The 27,046-nt window shown below is 35.9% G+C and overlaps 1 protein-coding gene across 1 annotated transcript in view; it reads left to right on the top strand.

The window, feature by feature from the left end:
• Positions 1 to 27,046, top strand: part of nlgn2a (neuroligin 2a) — a 323,599-nt gene that overhangs the window by 124,453 nt on the left and 172,100 nt on the right. The window contains exon 2 of the mRNA XM_056461239.1: positions 4,626 to 5,419. Coding sequence (XP_056317214.1) covers positions 4,948 to 5,419 — 472 coding nt within the window. The 5' untranslated portion in view covers positions 4,626 to 4,947. The remainder of the gene's footprint in view (positions 1 to 4,625; positions 5,420 to 27,046) is intronic.

Below are 27,046 nucleotides of genomic sequence, written 5' to 3'. Positions count from 1 at the left end.
ATAATGCAATATTTTAATAATGTTTTTTATCTTTAAAACTTAATTCACAAAGTGCTTCACACAAAAAGATAGAGTTTTGTATGACAAAAAAGAAAACCATTCAAAATAAAACATTCAATATCCAGAATCTTAAAATACACATCTCACAAATAGGTAAGTATAAAGTGCGTTTTCAAGGATAATTTAAACAATATCAAAAATTCTTCATGTCTGATGTTATAGTGGAGAGAGTTCCAGAGCCTCGGAGCCAGGGAAGAGAAACATAAAACCCAGTTATTATCAGATCATCTGTTTATTGTGAGCAATTTCAAAATGGTTGAATAGTATTTATAATTCAACATTTTTGGAGTGTGTTGCAGTCTCTGGTCTGCACCTGTTTGTGTCCTTCAGTGCTGATATATATCTGACGCTGCCATCATCTGGAGAGCTGAGATTTAAAGCTTCTTTATCCATTAGTTTTAAAGTTCACTGCTTACGCTTGACCTTTTGCCCTCCATTTTGTCCATACTTCAAATCTAAAATCACATTAAATCCATTCGCATCATATAAATCTTTCTCTCTCCTCTGTTTTAGCTAACCGTAAACGTGCTTAAGCGTCTGAGCTAGGCGCTCATGGCTAAATGCTAACACCATTTGAAATGAACATCAAAGTTTTAAAGCATCAGTCAGCTCTCTCAGGCGATTAGAGGCTTTAAAAAACAAAAGATGTGTTCACGGTGAAATGCGTCGGTTCTTAATTAGACTTCATATCCGCACAGATGATTTCATTCAGGATCTCGGAGCTAAAATATCTATTTTTAGTTTGTTAGTCACAAGTGACTGATAGAGGCTCTTTGTGTGGGAGTTTTGAGATGTTTGCCTTTCCATCACTGTCTCCCTGTTGCTGTCGTATTGTGTTTATGATCCTCCTAATGCCCTGAACGAGTCATCTAGCCTGTCATTTGCCTGCAGTATTGCTTTCTTCCAGGGTTTAAATGCAGAACCCAACGGGAGCTGCGAGAACTGCTGAGTCATTGAATTTTTAAGCAACATATAAATGTTGAAAAGCATTAATATTTCATAGGAAGTCTTATGGTATTTTTCATTTCCATTTTTTTTTACTTTTCTGTCTCAAATGCAATTTAGTTTTGTCATTACAGTTTGAGGCGGGGAAAGTAAAAGGTTAAAAGGTTAAAACCTTATGAAAATCCTCCCTTAATATGATGATTCACCTACATATGAGTAACTCACCATCATGAGAAGATGCAAAGTTGTATTGCTTTTGATTAATTCTTGCAGACATAATGCAGAATTCTCTTGAAAATGAGGAACATGGGCATGGATATTTTTTTGTTTATGCATTTAAGTAACGATCAGTTATTTGATGTAACTTTTTGAAATGGTTTTTGAAATTGAAACTCTGGGTGATCCTGAACCCCAGATAAAAGTATTGATCTTTTCTTGCTTTATATTTCACGCTGATAATAATTTAGCTGGGGTAAATTAATTCTACATATTAGTGTTGTTTTACATTTTAAATGCTACATTTTGATTTACCCTTTTTATTTATGTATTTGCAATGTCATTGTCATAATAGATGGATGCATATATATACTCATTGCACATTGTTTCATAATATATTGGGGACTTCTGTTTAATTTTCCTAAATGCACTTTTAAATGCAGGAAAAACTGAAACAAAAGCATTTTTTATATATTTTCCCCCTCAAAAACTAGGCCAATTTATTAATATTTACATTAAAACTAATTCAGTAATGTTTACAATAACTGTCCAAAGCAAAATAATATGAGACGCATGAACTGTGGGTTGCTAAACATCTAACTGTAACATTCTTATGTTCACTGCATAATTCCATGCTGCACATGCTGTGCACTGCTGTGTGGAAGAAGCACCATAAAAATGGCAATAAGCCAGCTCTGGGTAAAACAATATTAATAAAAAATACACATGCCAACCTCCCCAGCAGGCACACAACATAATAAGACGTTAATATTAGGTTAGATTTAGGTCATGATGTCAGGTGAACAAAATTCAATGTCTAGCCAGCGTCTCATGAAACGTTGTTTTGACGTCCAATAACGACGTCAAATTACGTTGATGTTTGGTTGATTTTAGGTTGTGTTGGAAAGTGACCAAAATCCGTCTGATAGATGTCATGGTGGTAATGTCCACACAACGTCAAGGGGAACCATGATTAGATGTTGATATTTGGGTTGATTTTAGGTTTTACATTGGATATTGACATCGGCCTGACGTTGAACTCTGATGTCAACCCAATTTTTACTTCCAAACAAAATCCAACGTCCCCACAACATTGGGGTACATTGGAGTACAACGTCAATATGACGTCATGTTGACGACCTGTGCCTGCTGGGTCACAACTAAACTACAATTTTGGCATGCTCTTTTATTCTGTTCACAGTGTTGAAAACCTTGATGAGAATACTCACTGAATGAGGATACTCCCTCTCTTTGTTTTGAAGTTTTACATGTTTAAAATATTCATGTTTACTATAGTATGTAATTTTTAAATTGTCATCATATGAAACCTAATGAGGGGCAGCACGGTAGCGCAGTGGGTAGCACAATTGCCTCACAGCAAAAAAGTCGCTGGTTCAAGCCCCGGCTGGGTCAGTTGGCATTTCTGTGTTGAGTTTGCATGTTCTCCCTGTGTTTTGTGTGGGTTTCCTCTTGTTTCCCCCACAATTCCAAAGACATTTGGTATAGGTGAATTGGATTGGCTAAATTGTCTTTAGTGTACTGTATGTGTGTGATTGAGTGTGTATGGATGTTTCCCAGTGATGAGTTGCAGCTGGAAGGGCATCCGCTGCGTAAATCATATACTGGATAAGTTGGTGGTTCATTCCGCTTTGGCGACCCCAGGTTAATAAAGGGACTAAGCCGAAAAGAAAATGAATGAATGAATGAATGAATGAATGAAACCTAATGGCTTGATTGATTTTTTTAAACAACACTTGTATGTGTTTATTTGCTTGATTGCTTGCTTGTTTGTTTGTATTTTTGATGCTTTAGGGAAGTTTCAGATTTCATGAAAATATTCTCATGTGTTTGGAAGAAGGATGAAAAAGTGCACACAATAACATAATTTGCAATTTTGAGTGAACTATACCTTATTAATACAGTAAGTTAGCTAGGATAAACAAACTCTGTGTTATAAATCATATGTATTATAAATTATTTACATCAGCAATATACACTCAAGAAAGTCAACAAGCCACTTGCTCGATTTGCAAAATACAAATATGTCTTATGGAAAAAAATGAAACGATTCATTGATAAATGATTCATTCAAGTTGTTTCAAACTAAATGAAGAAATATTCAAATGAATTAGATGAGAACTTGTTGATTCAATAAAATTTAAGCGCCTCGATCACAGTAGGCGGTATGCACTTTTAAGCTGATTCGCATACCCACCAATAAAACCTCCTTAGAAAAAGTCACTGTGCATGCTTAGCTTAACAGACTGAACTTTGCAGTTGTGGTGTTCCACAATGCACTTGAAGTTCCTTTTTGACGATTTAATTTTTGCTCCGTTCCCTTCAAACAAGCTACTGGGGCATGAACACTGGTGCGTGAGCTTGAACAGCGGCTATGACACTGTTTCTTTAAATGGGGTGCTAGAGCAAGTAAGCTGAGAGTGGAACAATCATTAATGCTCAGAGCATGTTTTTTTGTAATTGGTATTTTATTGAATAGCATTGTTTTCTTCTGTATTACTATTTTACAACTTTAAAAAAAGGTTATTTACAAATGCTCTCATTATAATTACATTTTTATTAGTGTTAATGTAAAAATGTTAGGTTTTTTTTGGTCTCACGCCATGGTTTAACTTATCTGCCACTTGAGATACATTGTGAAGATTTGAGGCAATTTAGCTATACTGGTAATTTGGTGAAATCACAGTATGCTGGCTGTACGTTAAGAACTGCAATGCTGCCAACTAAGATGAATCTAATTAAAGCAACAAAATAGATTTGAATAACCATACAAGGACAAGACTTGTTGATGTAACACGGACAGATCTTGTTGAGTTGAAGTGTTTTACTGACATTGAGTAAATATGAATAAATTCAATCAGATAAACATAACATAAATATCATAATTCAATTAGCTGCAAAGAAGTTAAACAGACCTATTAAAACCACGTTGAAATTACAAGTTTGTACTGTGTTCGTAAAATACATTCAAAGCAGTTCAAGTTTACTTGCACAATGGGTGCTACGATTCAATCATGTTGATTCAACAAATTATATTTAGGTGTGTATGTTGTCACATTTTTATATTAGGATATCTTAGTAATATATATTGTTACCTATCATCCCCTCCTTCCAACCAGGATAAAAATGTTTAAACGTATTATAACCCAGGGCTATAAACGGTACAAATATAAACACTCATTGTATAGTCATAAAAAATGCCAAAAGTCATATTTGGAACACCATGACACTGACCAAATGAAAGATTTTCATTTCTGGGTAAATCAATGCTTTGCAGGTTGCAGCATTCAACTTGTAAGAAATTCACATGCTTGGCTTAGAAAGGGTAGCAACTTGTAAATGACCCCCTGATCACTAACCCTTTCCTTTCTTGTTGTTCTTTACAGGATCAACCCTCATCTGTGTGCTCTCCTCAACTGACCCCATGAGGACGGCTCAGGGAGATGGAACGTAACAGACTTCTCACCTTTACTCTCTACAGCATTTTCACAATAACCCACCAGGGCTGAGCACAACCTCAGCTCCCCGTCCACCCCAACCCTTCCATAGCCCCCCATTCCTGTCCTCCCTCTTCTTGCTCCTTAAAACAACCAAATAGAACAGGCAGGGTCACTTTTCTTACTCTAGCAGTTTAACTTTCCTTTTCCCTTCACCTTTACCAATTAAAGTAGAGGCCAATAAAGCAGCGTAAAACACAACAAGACAGTCATGTATTTGCCTCATGCCTGTAAACGGGATTTGGGCCATGCCCACAATTCAGAGGCCACCCACACAATAGCTCTCTTCTGGTTGGCACTGTGGATCACTTTGGCATCATGTCAACGCATCGATCCCGGCACCAAATATCCCACAGTCACCACAAACTACGGCAAATTGCGTGGGATTAAAAAAGAGCTTAACAATGAGATTCTAGGCCCCGTGGAACAGTATCTGGGCGTTCCATATGCCACAGCTCCAATTGGAGACCGTCGCTTTCAGCCACCAGAAGCTCCAGGGTCTTGGCAAGAAGTGCGCAATGCCACGCAGTTCGCCCCTGTTTGCCCGCAGAACGTTCACGGTGTTTTGCCCGAGATCATGCTGCCGGTGTGGTTCACCGACAGCTTGGACGTGGCTGCCACCTACATTCAGAACCAGAGTGAAGACTGTCTCTACCTCAACATCTATGTGCCCACAGAAGATGGTGAGTGTCTGACACCACACAGCAAAGCATTGTGGTTATATCTAATAGAGTGCAACAGTGCCGTACACTTTTTCAGTGGCCTTCTTTTTATCATAGTGGTATTTTTTTCTCATAGTGATTTGAAAAGGCTTTTTTAACCAATCAATCCTGAACAAAACCAATCCAATATGAGGTCAATCACGTGTGTTCAAAAATAAGACTTTGATTAACACTTCTAATGAGGGAGGAGGGAAAGGTGGATTCGATTTTATTGGAAATATTTAAAAAATGAACATTATTAAGATGTTGTGCATATAAAATGATGTTATACAGTGGTCCCTCGCTATATCGCAGTTCACCTTTGGCAGCCTCACAGTTTCACAGATTTCTTTTGTGCAGTTTGACATGCTTTTTACAATGCATTGTGTTCTGCGTCCTGATTGGCTGTAGACCATTGTCAGTCAATCTCCTCCGTGTCTTCTGTACAGTTCAGATTGTGTTCGGCTTGCCAAATTAACATAAATCTTTGATCGTAAGCAGTGTGTGTCAACAAGGATGCAAAAAAGGTTGCAACTGTCTACAGCAAGATCACTGTAAAGGGGTTGCACATTGGATGCGCGGCACCAAACAGCGCCATGCAAACATAGGTTTATATCAGGCTGTGCACATTGGCGCCCCAAGTCGGCGGCTGTCTGCTATGCCCAGCTATGACTCAGGACACTCTTTGTAATTCTGCCGCACCTCAGAACGCCATCGAAATAATTTCATTTTAAATAACATGTGAATGTGCAAGTCCAGTGTGTGTTACTTTCAACTGTTATAAGCATGGCACATACAATGTCCGAAGTCTGCTTTAGTTTTGTGGATCAGTGACTGCAGGAAAAAGAACATTACGCTGGTTGCCAACATTATCCGCACAACCTTTTGCTGACAGCGATGAATGTTTGCACCTGACAACATGTTTTGATCTTTGATTTCATTCTATAATACTGGACTTATTTTTCTACAAAGGTTTGAACTTTGAGAGTGATTAAGCAAGAGAGAAAAGTGTGAAAATGTTAATGCCTGTCTGAGAAAAGTGTAAAAAGTGTGTAGCGAGGGGTTTTACAGCCTTAAAATATCTATGATAATTGTGAAAAATAAAGCTGACTACTTCGCGGATTTCGCCTATTGCGGGTTATTTTTAGAACGTAACTCCTACGATAAACGAGGGGCCACTGTACATTGGTTTTAAAATATGTGCATATAGTACTATAAGTAGTTTGAGTGCCTAAGAAGGCTGACTCAGTTATGATATTTGCAGTTTGTTTGTTGGTTCGTTTGTTTTTTGTGAAACATATCTTCTTTTTTTTCTAGAATTTGGCTGTTGCACTCAATGTAATGGAACCTATAGAATAGCATGTTTTTCCACATGCATGCTGTTCTATATTGTACATGTACATGAAATGTAAAACGTCATCATTTGCTAATTACACTTTACTGTCATTCCAAACCTGTTGGACTTTATTTCTGCTGTGCAACACATACACACCAAAAAGGAAGATGTTTTTGTCTTAATTCAAGTCCTTTGTTGTTTTTGACCCCACTGACTTTAACCATGGCCATAAATGGTCAACATTCAAAATGTCTTTTCACATTCTGTGTAAGAAAGATATTGTACAGGTTTGAAATGACATCAGGGTGAGTAAAGAATGATGAATTTTCCACTGAACTACCTTTTTAACACTACAAAGTACCATACAGTGAGAATGAAATGCCTATTTCAGCCTTTGAACTACTGTGCAGTGTTAGCAGACCTTGACTAAGGACATGTCCTTGCCTTCTCCCAGTTATGATCAGTCCACTGCACTCTGGATCAGGAGTTGTCAGGAATAGTTTACCCTTTGATTCACTTTAAAAGTGAGGCCAGCTGGAAAGACTAAAGCGTTCTGGGAAATTACTTATGCTTCAGTACAAGACATACGTTTACCACAAATTGCGATAAATTGATGGAGAGTTAACAAAGCAAATAAGTGACTTTTTAGACTGAAGTAAAAACCCTCAACATTAGTCTTTTTTTTGTCTTCTCCTCTTCCAGTTTTTTTTTTTTTTTTTTGGTCTTTTTTTTTTCTTTTGAGACAGAGCAAAGTGGACAGATACTCTCAGAGGATGGAAGGAGCTGATTTGCGAGGAGGTGTTTTTCTCTCGCAATTAAGGTTCCAGCCGCCAAGTTGCCCAGAGAAACAAATTATTGACATCAGCAGTAATTTGCAATCTCAGAGCCCTTTTTGCTCCTTTCCTCTCAGTTTTTACCACTTTTTGGCAGTCAGCGTAGTCCTTTTGTGTTTACATTGGTAATTGTCTTATTTAAGCAATTCTTTCAGTGATGAAAGAGTGCTTTGGGATTTGCAACTTGTGATAATGAAGAAAAAAATCCTCAAACTTACTTATAAACATAGTGTATAATGCCTTATAGCACATCATCAGCAAACTCCAGCACATTGCATTCTAACAGAACATCTACATAGGCAAGCATGTGTGTGTGTTCTCAGCGAAGATGCCAATGTTTTCTTTTTTGCGTTTGTTTTTTGACACCATCAGCATTGTGTCTCTTTTTCTTCCTTCCATTTTTCCTTCTCTTTTCCAACACTCATTTTCATCCCACATTATCTCTTTCTATGTGCCATGTGTCTTTCACAAAGCCCCCTGCAAATCTGTCGATTCCTAGATTCCCAAACGTGCCAATTCCCATTTTCACAAATCCTCAAATTCCCTTTAATCCACTCAGTCTCTCCCAATCCTGCACACCAGAGTCGCTATTTAGAACAAAATATGTTATCCATGCATCATGTTTCTGCGCCAAATGGTGGTGTGGATTAATGTATGAATTAAGCTGTACATGGCTATATGTATACAGCTATGGAAAAAACTGAGACCACTTGAAAACTCCAATTTTTCAGCATTTACTATTACTAGTTATGTGTTAGGGTACAATTCTTTAAACTACTTATAATTTGTTTCCTAATTTAATATAAAAATGTTGTCGATAAGAGTGTTTATTTTCAGAGTGTCTGCAGGGTCTTAAAAAGTCTTAAAATAACTTAAATTTCAAAGCAAAATTTTAGGCCTCAAAAAGTCTTAAATACACTGAAATATAGTGTTGTAGGTCTTAAATCATTTTAAAAAGGTTTTAATTTTCCTATGTCCGAGGTAAGCTACCCAATCAGCTGACACCCAGTCACCAATAATCCATCATAACTCCCACACCCTCCTCATAACTTATACTCCAAATAATCATTGCACTATTTAATATTTGCATTTTTAAAAATTGCACATACATCGCACTACATTGCACTGATTCATTTTGAATTGTACACACCCACTGCACATATACATTTGTAATTATGTTCATATCTATCTGCATACCTCTGATTATTAATAGCAACCTGTACATATATTCATCTATTGTAAATCTCTGTTCATAGCTAATACAGCTTGTAAATAATTTTCATAGTACTTCCATCTTTAAATATCCCAATAGTTTTTCTATAACTGCACTTTATACCTATATCCTGCACTTGCTGCTATTGCACTCCTAGTTAGACCTAAACTGCATTTAGTTGCTTTGTACTTGTACATGTGTTATGACAACAAAGTTGAATCTAATCTAATCTAATAATTGAATTCTCTAATCAGGGAAAGAAAATTAAAGCAACACATCCCTTTACAGGATCTTGCATCAATACAAAATCTATTTACAGAAGTAACCGGGCCATTAGAAGAAAATCTTTAGTGTTTAGCCCTGTATAAGTCTAAAATTTAATTCATAATAGTCTTATATGGGACTTTAAAAGTTTTAAATTTGATTCGAAGAAGCCTGCAGAACCCTGGTTTTGCAATAACAAAAAAAAATTTTCGGACATGTTAATATTAATAGATAGATTCAATAAAATTTTCACAATTGTGACCAATTTACATTTTCAAATGAGGAAAAGGAAATAAAAAGGAATCACAATGTTTTTAGGTAAAGTAAGGAAGGAAGAAAGGAATAAATATTAACTCAAATCCATACCTACTATAATACATCCAGTAAAGCCATATGCATAATCCAATACATACAGTACTGTTCAAAAGTGTTAAATATATTGTTTTAAAGATGGTATAATAACATATGTGACCCTTTACCTTAAAAACCATTAAGTGTAAATTATTTTGTCTTTATATATATATATATACTATTTTATTTTTATTTATTTTTTTTTTTTTACAGGGCAAATAGATTATCTTTGAGTTGATGTATGGTTTGTTAGGATGGGATTTAGGCTAGGTTAGAGTTTGAATTATTTTGGTTCAATTGTTTAAGACATGTGAATGGCAATGTTTGAGAGGCTGCTTGTCCTGGTTTGAGCTGCATTTCTACCAGTGTTGTTAGCAATATTGTCTGAATTGATGGAGTTGTGAATGTTAAAAAGGGTTTAATCCATTATGCCATTCCTTCTGGAAAGGATTTCAGAGGTAACAGTTTTCATTTCCAGCATAATAATGATCCGCTAATTGCAGTGAAATCCTATTTGGACAAAGAAAACAGCTGATGAAACACAGACAGTCATGAAATGGCCTCCACAGGGTCCAGACCTGAATATAATAGAGGCTGTATGAGATCACATGGATAGATAAAGAAAGATATGACAATTTAAACCTAAAGAAGAACTCTAAAAAGTGCTAAAAGAAGCCTGATATTACACAGCACATTATAGCAGAAAATGTAAGAACAATTAGAACAAAACAGTTCAAGCTGTGCTTGGTGCCAAGGGAAGCCACGTTAAACATAGACTATTGCTTGAAGAGGAAATGTTGTGCTGTTTTTTTTTTTTTTGTACATTTCATATATTTTCTGTTAATTTTAAATAAATAGACTGATTGATTATATATTGTGCAAAAGTCTTCGGAATAATGCTACGGACTTTTGCACAGTACTGTATTTAATAAATAAAACTGTAGAATAGATGCACAGATTCACTCTTTTAGAAACGTGTGGATGCTGTGCTGCAGTTTATCTGTGTGAGAGTTAGAAGAGAGGGTGGACAAGAGATCAAAGCTACTACATCACTTACTATGTGGGGACCATGTTGGACCCCCATGGCCCCAGGCAACTTCTACAGCTGAATATAGTCTCATTATTTGTCTCTCTTTTGTTCTAGTTCCTAGGACTACATATATATAGTGACATGTCTTATAGCCTCTTTTAGAGCTGAATTGAGAATTCCTAGATGCCACAAGATGTGCATCAATCATTTTAGTAACAAAATAATTATATTTGGGGTTTGTAAGATGCAAGTCTTCTGCTTACTGAGGCAGAAATAAATCATAATATTGTAAAATGCACTGTAATTTAAAGGATCGGTTTTGGTTTTTTGTATATTGTAAATTTTAATTCAATCCTGTGATAGTGAAGCTGGTTTTAATCTGTAATTAGTGTCAAGTCATCCTTTGAATGTTATTGCAGTATCTTGATTTGGTGAAAACTAAATATTTGTCATTGCCACATGGACAGCCTTTATATGAAACAGAAAAGTTTTCCAACAATCAACTCAGCTCAGCTCAATTTATTTTTAGAGCACTTTCAACCAACCACAATAGGTACCAAAGTACTGTACATAAAAACCCATAATACATGCAAACATACAAGGAACCAAGGTACAAAAACTCACAACACATAATTAAAAGCTATAGAAAATAAGTGTGTTTTTAGTGATCTCTGAAAAGACTCAAAAGTTTGAGATGTTGGAGAGTGGAAGATCGTTCCAAAGTCTTGAAGCTGCCACTAAAAAAGCTCTATTACCTCGACATTTCAAGTGTGATCGTAGAACTTGCAAATAGAGTTGATCCTTAGAGCGTAGAGTTGTTATTAATAGTTACAGTAGTAATTGTAATGGTTATAGTTACAGTATGTTTCTATCCAAAGTTTTATATTCAGCATGTACAATATCACATAAAAAGCACTTGTTTCCTTCCAATGTGTTCAAGAGAATGACTTCTTGAGAAGCCAGCATGATATATCTATAATGAAAATTAATGTACCTGCAAGTGGGGAAACCACTGTAGAGATTTTCCCCTCCATAATAAAACTGTTGTGCTTTAGAGCGACAGATGCCACAAGCAATAATTCACTGTTATTTTATCTCAAGTTTGGATGTGTATGCCCGATATTTGAGAACATACAATCATGTTAAACCATTCTGGGAGGTAATTATCACAAAATAATATTGATAAAAGAAGTTCGCTTAGATGTTTTTTTGTCAATCAATCATATTATCTGTTGAGGCCACACTTTATCGAAGCACATTGAAGAATTTGCCTCTTTTATAGGTAGTATAGGCTTATTTGACTCAATTGAGAACATGTTTTAGAACTGATTTGCATGTTGTTGGCAATTCCATGCAGCATTTTGTAAGTAACATTCTAAAAGTGCATATTAAAATAGGTGGATATAAACAAAGTTAATGTAAAAAGATATTACAATATGCAATAATTGTATTAATCTATTCCCCTCCCATCCCCCTCCTTTTTTACCATGCCATTTTCTTCTCAAGTCTTATGCCTATTAGTAATTTATTTAAAAAGATCAGATATGGACATCTTTCTTTTATTCAACAAATAAATGTGGAGCCCATCATCATAATTATAATTTTGTCCGGTGGTTACCTAAATGCTGAATGAATAAGCCTTGGAAGAAAGTAGCAGGACACTGTGGAGGCCAGTGGATGATCAATCAAAGGCATATGTGCGCAGGACTGATGTGCTGGTTTTAGCATGACTGTGCACTGCAGCCCTCTTGATACTGTCACAGGCATGTTAATGTCAGCCTGCCTACTCGCTCTTCACTGTCAGATCCATTATAAATAAACAAAAAGCTACAGGGTTTTGTCATTTCACTTGAAGTAAAAACAATTTGATTAGTCAATAAATATGCTAAAATCGAAGAGCTTGGCTTTACACATTGCAGCGAATATATGATATAATTTAAAGAAGCTACAATAACAGACATTGGTGTATGCTATGAATAGTGGTAGGGAAAAATGGTGGTGGTCTCTAGAGCGTAATATCAAGTCTATCATGACAGATGCATTCAACGGGGCCGTAAAATTGTCTGTGACAGAATATGAAGTACTGTTATTGTTTCTGTGAACACTCTTTCCTGATGCATGTGGCCATAACCAGCTCCGCTTAAAATGTTATTTCAAAACAGAAAGACAAGTGTGATGTGTTTGACACAGAAAGTCGAGTTCACTGGATGTGAACTGAGAAAGAAATGATCGCAGACACACAACACAGTGAGAGCTCATTCGGATCACCTAGCCCTATATACATTTCTGGAGATCATGAATTATGTAGCCAGAAATTGGCTGCATTTTGTCTGTAAAAACAAATGCTACAGGGCGGTATGATGCCGTTCTTTTTCTTTTTGTTCTTACCAGCTGACCGCTTATCACCATATGGACATCTTTCCCGCTGTTAACAGTTTGTCCAGTTAGCTCGCCATGTATGGCAGCAGACTTTAGACGCAGAGAGGAATTAACCAAGACAATGGGGTTTGAGTCTGACGAAAAACGGTTCCAGAAAGCGGGTAAGACAAAAACAAAAGCCCAAAAATAAAATAAAGAAATAAATAACAGGGTGAAAATGTGGTAAAAACTGAAAACTTTTTTGGATTGCTTTTTAAAACTGTCAGTTGGGTTTAGGGATGTCGATAAAGGGTCAATCTGTGCTTTTGAAAACACTATTGGTTGGGTTTAGGGAAGGAGGAGGGTGGGTCAGTCGATCACTCAGTCAGTCAGTCAGTTAGTCGATCACTCAGTCAGTCAGTCAGTTAGTCGACAGCACCCTCTAGTGTATTTACGTGATGTGGAGAAAAAGGAATTTATTTTTATTACTTTTGTGTCTTTATTTTTAATTTGAAAAAAAAAAATCATACTAACAACGGATTAATCAATCTTTTCTTTTGTATGATTCCATATATTAACCAACCATACTTCTTTCTTATTGTGTTGCATACTTCTAAGAAGGTATTGCTGACAAGAGGGAAATAGCAGAATAAGAATAAATATAGTGCAGGGGGCCTTGCTCCAGACTTCTGTCTATGCTTGTAGAAGTTGTGAAATATATTGAAGGTCACTTAACTGGTCAGGTATGCAGAGAAGGGTTGCAGAAAGAGGAAGTATGTTTGGGTGCAACAGCCAAAGGATGACTGATAAGTGAAATTACACCAAAACTCCACCTGTTAACATCAGTTGTGTTTATATGCTGGACTCAGGGAAATGTAAGTTAGTTGCGAACCTCCTAAGTGTAATTCTTGTATTGCATTGGGGTAACATAATCCAGAGGTCTGTCCCCGAATTATTCATTTGTATCTAATAATTTACTAATGCTTTTGGCATTGAAAACATCCCTCTCCTGACCTTTTTTATTGAACATGCATGGAATTGGCTAGATGTTCCAACAGTGAGACCAGCAGATGCAAATGGCACTTGCGAGTGAAATTTGAGATGTCAAAAATATAGGTTTTTAATCTAGTTTTGAATTGGGAGAGTGTGTCTGAGCCTCGGACATTATCAGGAAGGCTATTCCAGAGTTTAGGAGACATAAATGAGAAGGCTCGGCCTCCTTTACTCGACTTTGCTATTCTAGGTACTACCAGAATCCCTGAGTTTTGAGATCTTAAAGAGCGTGTTGGATTGTAGCGAGACAAAAGGTTGGTTAGATAAACAGGAGCTAGATTATTTAAAGCTTTATAGGTAAGAAGCAATATTTTAAAATCAATATGAAACTTAACAGGCAGCCAGTGTAAGGAGGATAAGATTGGGGTGATATGATCATATTTTCTAGACCTGGTAAGAACTCGGGCAGCTGCATTTTGTACTAGCTAAAGTTTATTAATAGAGGATGCTGGGCAGCCAGCAAACAGAGCATTACAGTAATCCAACCTAGAAGTCATAAAAGCATGGACTAGCTTTTCTGCATCTGAAATGGATAGCGTACTTCGTAACTTAGCGATATTTCTCAGATGAAAGAAGGCAGTTAATAATAAATAATACATTTTTATTTCTTAATAAATAGCCTCATTATTTATTTATATGATCTTTATATGAGATTAGAATACGTGTTAGTTTTTTGCAAGTGATTTTATGTTTTATGATAGAATATGTAATGTTAAAAACTAAAACTAATATTGGATTTTTTTTAAGTGCATGTGTGTGTAAACATTATAATTTACAACAAAAAAGCGTCCACCCCATTTAGAGCATCATTATGAGCATTTCACGTTATAACTAACGTGGTTCAACCAATGGGAAACACCCATCACTACATCCCAACTATTTCCCAAATGATGCATCGTTCTATGATAGTTCAGCTGCGAGTTAAGTTGTTGTTTGGGAAACACACCCCAGAATATAATAGTATATAAAAGCAAACATGTTCATAATTAGATTAATAACCCATCACTGTTTATTCCTTTTATAGTGTTGGTTCTGGGTGGCACAAAATCAGTTTGTTCCCTCTATTGAATTAGTTTATGAAGAAACATGAAAGTCTTGTTTTTCCTTTAATGCATCCTTTTCTCAAGTTATTTTCAAGTTCTTGAAAAAAAATTGTTTTAACCCAACCTCCCCACCCGCAAATTATGCCTCTGATAACATACCTTATTTTGAAGTATACAAAAGGCCTTAGAGGTAGAAATGAGAAACAGAAGAAAGAAATGATGAGATGCTTGAAATAAAGACGAGATTGGAACTACACTCTTGTTTTCTATGGGAAGAAAATCAAAACTGCTTCGGAGAGCACCTTAGTGTTGGTTTGGAGGGCGTTTTTTAATTAGCTTCTGGAAGCTCTGAGGTATTCTGAATATAGACGGACCGTTGTGAGGCCTTTGAAGTGTTAGAAGCCGAGATGCGCGAAAGCAGCTCTGTGACGCACGACAAGGAAAAACACAAATATTACATACAGAGGTCTACAGGCTACAGCTGGAATGTTTGAGATTTTGACTTTAAACAGGGTGTAACTCAGAGGTAGTCTGCTTTTAGCAGTGGCATCATTGTCATATTATGACCAAAATGAGTGTGAATAAAAACAATTCCGAATGAATAAAAACAAACATTTTGCCTTTTCTCCCTGTTCTAGCTTCGTCTTTATAGCAGCATTTCCTCTTTGAGCTAAAATAAAAGCCAAAGGAAGGCTTCAGTTTTGCAGCAAGGTCAAAGCAGTAGAATCAGTCGAGGTCAGTTTCTCAGCTTAAGAGTTTTTAGTGCAGAGTAATGAGAACAAATTGGTAACTTTCCAGCTAAGAACGTTCAGGCTTACTTGAAATTATATGTGTGTGCGTAGAAATCCCAGAGCAGAATTGTTATATTGTTAGACTGCAGCGCAATGAGCTTTTGGGCAGGGAGTGTGTGTTAATGAATGTGTCTATAAGGCTGTCAGCTCAAGAGAATAACAAATACTCAATTAAAAGAATGAGATAACAGCTGATGGACAGAAGAAGAAGAATAAGTCACGAGTTATGAAGATGTAAGGCGCATGAATATACAGCAAAGTGAGACTGAATAAGCGAGAGTATTGAGATTTGAAATAAAAGAAACATTAAAGGGGTCATGAGCTGAGAAATCAAAATTCCCTTGATCATTTGAAGCATAAGAGAGGTCATTGTACTCTAAAAACATCCTTTAGTTTTCAGAACTCTAAACTTTCTCATTAGTCTGAAAATATATTGAAGTATACTGAAGTAATATATATACACTCACTGGTCACTTTAATAGGTACACCTGTCCAACTGCTAGTTAACGCAAATTTCTAATCAGCCAATCACATGGCAGCAACTCAATGCATTTAGGCATGTATGTATGGTCAAGACGATCTGCTGCAGTTCAAACCAAGCATCAGAATGGGGAAGAAAGGTGATTTAAGTGACTTTGAATGTGGCATGGTTGTTGGTGCCAGACGAGCTGGTCTGAGTATTTCAGAAACTGCTGATCTACTGGGATTTTCACGCACAATTAGAAGATTGGAAAAACGTTGCCTGGTCTGATGAGTCTTGATTTCCTCTGCCACCACATTCACCAGGCTCAATTCAAAAGAACACCTTTGGCATGTGGTGGAACGGGAGGTTTGCATCATGAATGTGCAGCCGTCAAATCTGCAGCAACTGCAATATGCTATCATGACAAAATGGACCAAAATCTCTGAGGAATATTTCCAGTACCTTATTGAATCTATGCCACAAAAGGATTAGGGCAGTTCTGAAGGCAAAAGAGGGTCCAACTCAGTACTAGTTAGGTGTACCTAATAAAGTGGCCAGTGAGTGTATATAAGCTTCTATTGAAAACAAAAATCAGACAGGCTGTAGAATGTTGCTCTTTAAGTTATGTGAGTCAAATGCAGGACTACATACAACCGTGCTCTGAAGACAGCAAAACATTTCTCTTTCTTCCAATCCTAACATTAGGAAAGCGTGGTTCAAATTTCTGAAGTTCCGAACCATGTCAGTAAAAAATCAGTCCTTTGTTCATGCCATTTTAGCATCAATTTGTTTACGAATAAGGCAAAATTTGGCACAGGATTTTCAGAAAGATTTAACGGAAGACAATACTGTTGCGAATATACTGGATCTAAGTACGAGTAACTGTTTTTAGTATGTGGTATTGATGCGTTATATGACAGCACTTTACTTGAAGGAGGCATTGATAAGACAGTAAAAAGAAAACCATAAAACAGTAAGGCATGAAACTGTTATAATCATGATATGACACATATAACGAATATGAATGAGATTTTATGCATCCTTTAGTCTTTAGCTCAGTTATGTCATTTTAAATGTAAAGGTGACGTTGTTTGAGATGTCTTTGTCATAACAACTTAACATTACCAAAACTGTCATGATGCCGTAGTGTCATGAATTTCAGTGTTATTAATATTTTTCTTGACCTCAAATACAGTGGTACAAATTGAATTTGTCATTAAAGTGTCATTAACTATTAATTACACTCTTACAAAAGAGTAATGACCCTTTTAATGAGAAATATTAATGACAAATTAATGTTGATCCACTAAAAAAGTGATCAGAAAAATAGTCATGGCACGATTAATGTAATGGCTATAAAGAACTTTTAAAAACCTTTAAATAAGCAAAAACTTTAGTCAGTCATACTGTTTACTACAGCCCACCACATCTATTCCTGTCTTGGAGAGGGGCCAAAACAGGACAGAAAATACTCTATTACTTGTAAATGATGATGTTTTTGGTGTAAACTGCTCTTAGCATTATAAGTGGACCTCAGACAACTGTACAAAATAAACAAAAATAGACAGTTCATGACCCCTTTAAACTAAGAGCAACGCTGAGAAATGGAGGGAAAATGGAGGGGGAAGGAGATGAGAGTTGATATGTATGGATAGATAACGCTGACACAGAATGAGGGTTTGGCAGGGGAAGGGGTCGCCTTGGCAACCCCGCAGCTCTTCCTGCGTGTAGCTGTCAGGCAGAACGTCAGAGCTGTGTGTGTGTGTGTGCGTGTGTGTGTGTGTGTGTGTGTGTGTGTGTGTGTGTGTGTGTGTGTGTGTGTGTGTGTGTGTGTGTGTGTGTGTGTGTCCTTGTGCGTTACCACTAGACTCTCAATGAAGGAATTAGCAAGAGCTCTGCCACACACTCTATTTATAGCCACAGAAGAGAGAAGCACTTGAGAGAAAGTTATTAGGGGTGTGTGTGTGTGTGTGTGTGTGTGTGTGTGTGTGTGTGTGTGTGTGTGTGTGTGTGTGTGTGTGTGTGTGTGTGTGTGTCTTGATGTAGACCGTCGTTGTGCAGATGGCGCATTGTGCCTTCGTTCTACCTCTTTTCTTTGCCCCACACATAAAACTCCTCTCATATGCTAACAAGCTAATTGGTTTGACATCAGTTGTCGTCGGAGGTGTTTGTACAGTTGCAGGCGGTTGATGTAAAGGAGATCCTGCTGACTTCTGAGGCAGTTAAAGAAAGCAGTGTGAATGAATGGACCCCATTAATAAACACGTATAGATTAGGTCTCTAAAGAAGCTGTTTTCTGGGCTGTCTAATGGCTAAAGATGTAAAAGTGGTGTCAGCGCTATTAGCCAAGTCATGCTGGTAATAAATAGTGGTCAAGTGTTATAGAATTGTCGTTAGTTGGCAAAAAGACTTTATAAATGGTACAACTGTTCATTCAAAGAACAATAGAAGAATAGAGATTGCTGCAGTCAATTAAATGTTTATTTTTTAATAATATTTAATGAAAAAATAATGATATAATTATATTTGTGAAAAAAAAAATAACTTGATTAAAAATCTGGAAATAAAAAAGATTTGTATATTAGATAGCAACTCATGACTCTGTAAATGAAAATCTGCATGAAATCAAAATTTACATTATATATTGTGCTAGTGCACATTGTTAATATTTAGGTCAGGGGTGCCCAAACTTTTAAATAATTTTTTTCAATTCCTTTTTATTATATTTTAACATGTACATACACAGTTCCATGTACCAGATATAACATAAATCAACAAGCAAACAACACAAAAGGCTTCTCAGTATTTTACATCAGAATACAACATCACCTCTTTTACTAATCTTCTAATAAAATATTTCAAACTCTATCACCTTTTAAAACAGTATAAAAGGTCCCCAAACTCTATCAAAAATGATGTTTGTTACCTGTTTGTTACCCTCTCTTTCAGCCAACGGCCTTTGTTTGTGCCCAAACGTTTTGTTATAAAGGGCCAAACACCAAACTTGATTGAGAGCTGTGGGCCGAAGGTAAATGTATCAAGCTGTATAACAAAGTTGCCATGGATAGTCCTCATTTTTTTCAAAATTAATAGAAAACATGACTTAATCAGATTAAGTAATGCATTATACACAGTGCATTCGGAAAATATTCATAGCGCTTCACTTTATCCAAACTTTTTTTATGTTACAGCCTTATTCTAAAATGGATTAAAATCATTTATATCCTCAAAATTCTACACACAATACTCTATAATGACAATGTGAAAAAAGATTTTTGGATATTGTTGCAAATTTATTTAAAATAAAAAAACCTGAAAGATCACATGTACATAAGTATTCACAGCCTTTGCTCAATACTTTGTTGGCAGCAATTACAGCCTCAAGTCTTTTTGAATATGATGCCACAAACCTGGCATTCACTCCAAAGAGTCAATTTTAGTCTCATCAGACCAGAGAATTTTGTTTCTTATGGTCTGAGAGTCCTTCAGATGCCTTTTGGCAAATTCTAGGCGGAGAGTGGCTTCCGTCTGGAGTTTAATGCAGAATACACTAGTCAAGCTGCACCTGCCTTTGCCTTGATTTGGTTACTGAGGATATTGGTGTTGTGGTGTATCTGTTGACCAACAGGGTGTTCATTATAATATAATAATAATAATAATTTACAACATATAATTGAAACATTCAATCAAAGTTGTTTTTTGTATCTTAAAATAAAACAAACAAACAAAAGGTCATTTTAAATTAAAAATGACCATGTGTTTTAACCCTAAACCTTCCCAAAATTCTCCTCCTCTTCTCTGATGCGATGGCATCAAAGGTTATTATGGGCTAACTTTAGCCTGCGGGCCCTAGTTTGGGCATCTCTGATTTAGGTTAACAATTAATCAGTGCAGATTATTTCATTGAAAAAAAAGTTTGTTCAATCAAAGTCTGACCATTTTCTTCTGTGTTTGAGTGGCGGACATTCTTGGTTGACATTGGTTTGATGGTTGCGATTGGAAGTACATCAACATACTGAAATAAGTCTTATCCGGTTCACGTGGACTTTAGGGCGGTCACACAGAATATATTCATTTTATATGAAAGTTAAAAAAAAATGTATTGGGATCTCCTAAATTTAGGTTTTTGAAAGTACATTTAAAAAAATCCTTTAAAAGAAGTCCCATTTATCAGTCATTTATCGACAGATATCACAGATATACTGGCCATGGCAATATATTGTCAAATTATATATTTGTCTCGACTATTAAAGTGATATTTCAGTTAAATTAAATTTTAAACTTTTATGTATTTCTGATAATTTATGTGTTGTTAAGCTCCAGAAATCTCAATCGGAAACATTATTGTCATTATACAAAGGGTAATGAAACTGTAAGTGGTCCAGTTTAGTGCAAAGATAAAAAGTCATAAATAGAAGAATAAACATCTAAGTTACATCTCATTCATCTATTTTACTTCTATATTCATTCATCCTATTATCCCTTTATTCATCAGGGGTCACCACAGCGGATGGAACCGCCAACTTATCCAGCATATGTTTTACACAGTGACCTTCAAAAAAATGAAAAGAAAAAAAAGTGTCATAGAAGTAGTTTATATGTCTTTTGCAGTGTATTCCCCATCAGTATAACAGATTTAATGCAATGGCAATAAGTATGAGAAATACTTGACATATTATTGACATTCCGACTGTGATAGAGTAGTTGGATTTTATTTAAAGGCTGCACCAGAGGGGAAGATTTTCACTGAATATGACTTATTTGTTATGTCTGCTCCTCATATAAAGCTTTCGTCTGACTTCTGCATTTTATTCCAAGTTTTCTGAAGTTGAAGAGACTACTTGTATTTGTCCTTTTTGTTTTTGACTCATGGTGCACAAGAACCAGTTATTTTAGTATCATTTAACATACTTTGTAAAGATTTTTGGTAACACCTTACTTGAAGGGGTGTTTATAAGCCATGAAACCATCATAATCATGACATGACACATGTAATGAATGTGAATGAGAGTTTATGCATGCTTATAACAACTATCTTTAAGTGTTATTTGCTCAGTTATGTCATTTTAAATGCAAATATGACATTGTTTGTTATGACAAGTTGACATAAATACATCACGACCTGTTTTTTTCTTTGTCATGACTACTTGTCATAAATCTGTCATAAACATGACTGTCATGAGGCCATTATAACTGTGTCATGGATTTTTTTCTGATTGCTTTTTCTGTGTAACAAGCTGTATTTGTCATTAAAACGTCTCATTAACAGAGTTGTGTGTAACATGTTCCACAGTAACGCGTTACTGTATTGTAATTACATTTTTGAGGAACGCAGTTATGTAACGAATCACATTTTTAATTTGTGTAATTTGATTACAGTTACTAAAGTCAATGCAATTGCATTACTTACGTTACAAATACAGTTTTTAAGAAAAAAATGTTTCTTTTAAATCACGTTTTCTGCTGCAACGTCAGTTAATAAGCATGTGCTTTTAAATTACTGGAGAACGTGAGCTGAAATGGCTACTGTCGAAAGTGGTTGCTTCTTCAATTTGAAGTACAGTCACTAATATACAGGCAGTCCAACTCGGCCTAAACAGGCTAAATTGGATTTTTGTAGAGGTTTAGGAGTTAAGGTATCTTCTGAATGTGAAGAGAAGCATCTCTGATTATAGGACCATTCACATATCGTGTCTTTTGCGCACATGGATATTGTGCGCGCTCACATTTCCCAGGTACACCAAGTTGAAAAACGCAAATCATGTGACAAGAACTGACCGATCAGCTTCTAACTTTGGAATATACACATTTCGGTAGACTAATTTCCTTAGAGAAACACAGGAGGTAATTAGCAGTAAAAACACTGCAGTGCTTTTTCATACTATGGATGTCAATGGTTACAGTTATCCAATTTTCTTCTAAATGTCTTTTTTGTGTTAAAAAAAAACAAATAGGTTTGGAACAAGTGAAAGATGAGAGAATATTAAGTTTTGGGTGAACTTTTTAAGTCTTTTGAATATGTCAAGCTGCTGTGATCAACCCATTGTAATGTTTTTCAGTGAATCTTGAATTACTGAAAGAGTTGCCGTTTGTTAATTTTGTATCTATATTTTTATATGTTTTAAAAGTAACTTTAAAGTAAAGTAATTAGTAATCTGATTACTTTTTATATTAAGTAATTAGCAATGTAAACAGATTACAATTTTTCAGTATTTTCCGTCTATTGTTTTTTAAAGTAACTTACCCAACACTGCTTATTAAAAATGTCAATACTCTGTCAAACAATTTTTAAGAGCATAATTCATATTTAATGACATTTTAATGACTTGTATTACTGTAGTTTAGGTCGAAAGCAAATGATAATGATGCTGTTAGAAAATTCATGACATTTATAATGGCTTCATGAAAATCATGTTCATGACAGATGTATGACAAGTTTTGCTATCTTGGTAATGTCAAGTTGTCATGACAAAGACACAAAAAAGGTTGTGATGTACAGTTATGTCAAGTTTTCATAACAAACAATGTCATCTTTGCATTTAAAATGACATAACTGAGCAAATGACACTCAATAACAGTGGTCAAAAGCATGCATAAACTCTCATTCACATTCACGACCTGTCATGTCTTATGAACACTCCTTTTTAAGTAAAGTGTTACCAGTTTTTTTTCAATAATTTTCATTTTAAAGATGTACTTAATTTAGTTCAATTAGTTTTACAATTTAGTTTTAATTTCTAAGAGTTAGATTTATGTATTTATTTTATTTTGTTACTTTATAGAAGTTATACTTATTGAATATGTTTAATTAAAGGAAAAACAAAAAATATATAACAAGTAACAAAAAATGTACTGTCTGGTTTTAGTTTGCTTGCTAAAAACCTGTGATCAACTGGAAATAAGTGTCCAAAAATGTGTTTGTTTCAGAGAAAAATAAGATCATTTAGTTTTGGAACAACACGAGGTAGAACAACATGAGGTGAAGTAAATAATGATTGAATTTTCAATTTTGGGTGTTACATTTCTCAAAGAACTGTTTAAAGGACTTTCGTGGTCTCGGGTGGTAACAGGCTTCAAAAATGCCACCCTTTGCCTTTCTTCTCACTCATAGAGACACATGAAATCATAAACACACAGAACCATTGCCCTCGCATTCCCTTTCTGTTTCCAGTCAGGCCTCCTTCTCTCTCCTCCCGCTGCTTTCTTTCTCACTTGTTTCTTCTGTCTCTTTCTCTCCTGCTCTCTCTCTCTCTTTCTCTCCGTGTAGCTCAAAGGGCCGTCTCTTCAGTGCCTGCTGCAGCTTAGGCAGCAAGTGGCTGTGAATGCAAATGAGATACAAAAACAGACACACACACACACAGGGCTTTTACCTCTCCTGGTGCTTCGGAGAAGGATGAATGTAGAAGTCGAAACTGTGGGAGAGGCAGAGAAGGAAAGAGCAATGGGGAGAAAGATGGAAAAAGGTGAAAATAAAGAGGATAGGAAGTTTGCGTGTGCGTGGAGAGCAAACTAGTCTGACCTTTTATCTCATTTTTTACTGTGAAAGAAAGAGAAAAAGGTTTCGAACGCATCCCATAGGCAGGCCCAGACCAGAATCGCTAGATTTTTTTTGCTGTTTTTTTGTGTGAAAATCTGTGGAGATGAAAGTATTGAAACTGTTATGAGGACAAAGAAAAGGGAGTACAGGTGGATGAAAGACAGGAGAAGAGAAGAGAAGAGAAGAGAAGAGAAGAGAAGAGAAGAGAAGAGAAGAGAAGAGAAGAGAAGAGAAGAGAAGAGAAGAGAAGAGAAGAGAAGAGAAGGGAAGACTTAAAGGGCATCTATTGTGAAAATCAACTTTTGTAAGCTGTTTGGACAGAACTGTGTGTAGGTGCAGTGTAGTGTGTCTTTTTAAAATTTCTAATATTACAATAGGACCCAAATCCCAGTGATTTTGAGGCCCACCACAGTGTGACTTAGGAGTCCAGTTTACCCCACCCACCGAATTGATTGACAGGTGCCATGTTTCCATAATAACTTGGATACACACGTCCACAGAACATTTTTTTTGCAAAGAAACTTGGATTAAGAGTTCCAACTCTGTGATTTTTAGAAGTTTTATACTTTTAAAACGTTTTTTAACAGAGCATGTTTGTAATAAAGACAGTAAAACTACTATGTAATTCTTAACCGCTATAATCACCATGGCCACATGGTGTCAGTAAATACGCATATGAGTGTGTGTGTAATGCAAATGGTGTCAGTGTGTGACTCGTCATATCAGTAAGGCTTAAATAAACTCCACCACAAATACATGAAATAAACTAGCTTGGTATTTTTGACTAATGAGCTGTATTTCAGCTTCATCCGTGTCCGTCTCTATCACTGACTGCTGTTTATCTGACATAGCATGAGCATAGATATATACACTAGATATCGCATACAGACCCTGAGCATGCATTAATACCAACGCCACATTTGTACAGTGCTCCCAAGACAAAAGTCATTCAACCGCACTTAGTCAAGACTAAAGCCAATCTGAGGAAGCTGGACTTCTGTGCTGCGCACGGGTGTAGTAATGAGCAAACAAAGAAAATAAAGCAAAAACGCAGAACATTTCATAGGTAAGATTTCGTTTTTTATGTTTATATATGTTATGAAGTTTTGTGCCAAACGAGTAGCATTATTGATGATAATACACTCACTTACCTCACTGACCATAAGGCAAAGTAGCACCAACTTGCACTAAATACTAGGCTTATGCTAGTTTTGTAAAGTAAAAAAGGCTAAGTAAATTAATGGCTAGTTTCTGAAGTAACTTATAATGGTGCCTGATAACATAACAGTGCCTTCACCTCAATGTGCGTACTGTTAACCCTAAATTATTGAATATTACAAATGTTATATAACATTTAAATCAGAAAGGTCAATATGCTCATTGAAATACAGGGATATTGATGGTTCACACAAGTCATTCATAACGGAGATTGACCACCGGGAAAACTAACAATCATAGATATATGTGTATATATCTATGGCTCCGGATGACCAGTCTGCCACTGCATCTTGGTCCCACATTCATTTCAAAGGAGCGCTACCCTGTACTAAAAAGGCGGCTCTATTGATGCGTTCCTTCCAATAGACAACAATAGCGTAGGCGACATCTAATGTAAATATCTATGTAGCATGATCAGCAGACACGCACGTGGCAACGGTGTGCGGGGAGAAGAAGCTCATTTGCATTTAAAGCCACAGACTACAAAAACAGCGACACTGTACTCAGACACCAAATTGGGCATATTCAATTGGGCATAATAAATGATCCGATGGGTATTTTGAGCTGAAACTTTACAGACACATTCTGGAGACACCAAAGTCTTGTCTTACAATTTGTAAAAGGGGTAAAATAGGTGCCCTTTAAATCAAATCTTTTCAAAGATAGCAAAATAAGAATGAACCCCAAATATGAATTAAGTGCATTTTCATCAAGTTTTTTGAGTCATAGATGCATACATTTTTTTTCTCAAAGGTTCTGTATTCAGGTTATATTGCGACAATGCGGTTCTGCATGCATGGGTACAAGCTAGAAACAGAAAAATAGCAAGTGTTGATAGTCGAATGTACATTCGAATATCCAATTTGCCTCATTTGGGCAAAGATGGACAAATGTAAAAGTTTTAAAGACTTGTGTGTACTAAAAAAATGACCTTTGGTGTTAGTTCATTTAAATTGAGCGTAAACAACAATAGCGTAAACAACTTAATTCTTGAGTTTTTTGGGGGCGTCAACTTGCTTGTTTTATGTTCAGTCCTCATGTTGTCCCAACAAATCAATTGTGTGCAACCCAGCATTTTTACAGTGTGGTGTGGCTCATCAGGTGTATGACTGGCTTCAGTATGCTGTTCAAATTTCCACAATGTCACCTTTGAGTGATACCTTGAGTTGTCATATTATGCAGCACTGAGATTCTCATCTGGTGCGCAACTGGCTTAGGAATCAATAAAAAATGTGGACTGTCTTCATCACAACAGGATTGTATGTCACCATTTTGGCAACTGCACAGTGTTGTAAATGAATGAAGCATTGTGAACTACTATGTTTCAAGGCTAGATTCATGACTTGTTTTTATATAAATAGTTTTATTTTGAAGACATTTCTTTGTTAAAACAGTTGTAAACGAACAAAAAATGCAATGCTCTCTTTATTTGGAAAAGGTACTGTATGTTCTTTGTAATTGCACTTTGTAATCTGGCATTTCAATGTGACATTAAGAGCTTGTTCATCCTGAATATAACTTTGTTAATAAAATAAATCATATTTAAGATAGATTCAAATCTAAAACAAAAGCATAGTAACTCTAATTCAGGTTAAAATTTAAAGTCGGAAAGATGTGTTTCTGCACAACTGAAGAAATAAAAGGCAGGTTAAGAATTGGATAGCTTCTCACTAAATTGGAATCCTGTTGTGAATACCCTACAGATTCCCACTCCTACTAACAGTGGTATTGATAAGCTAGTAGCAAAAGAAGTAAACAGCCAATTAGTCATATTGGTTTAATTTTTGCTACAGGAGAATTCATTTGCCAAATGAGTTTCCATCTACCATTATTCATATTAAAGAGCCCCAGTGATGGGTTTTTGAAAATCACCCTCCATTCAGTCTCTGTAAGTGCAACACAGCAGTCTCTTAAAGTCTATGCAGTCTCTTTAAGTCCAACACAGCTCTACGTGAATAAAAACATCCAGCTGAGGTTTAAATCTGAAAGTGCACAATGAATAAAGCTGTTGTTGACTAATAGTTGACTCATTGTTTGAACGAGTCATCATGAATTTGAATCTTTAGCCATTGCCCAAACATTACCCAACTGAGGTGCCGGACCTTGGAAAACTTAAACC

Source organism: Danio aesculapii, chromosome 7, assembly GCF_903798145.1.
Source record: "Danio aesculapii chromosome 7, fDanAes4.1, whole genome shotgun sequence".
Classification (NCBI taxonomy): Eukaryota; Metazoa; Chordata; class Actinopteri; order Cypriniformes; family Danionidae; genus Danio; species Danio aesculapii.
This window is presented reverse-complemented; position numbering and strand designations above follow the sequence as displayed.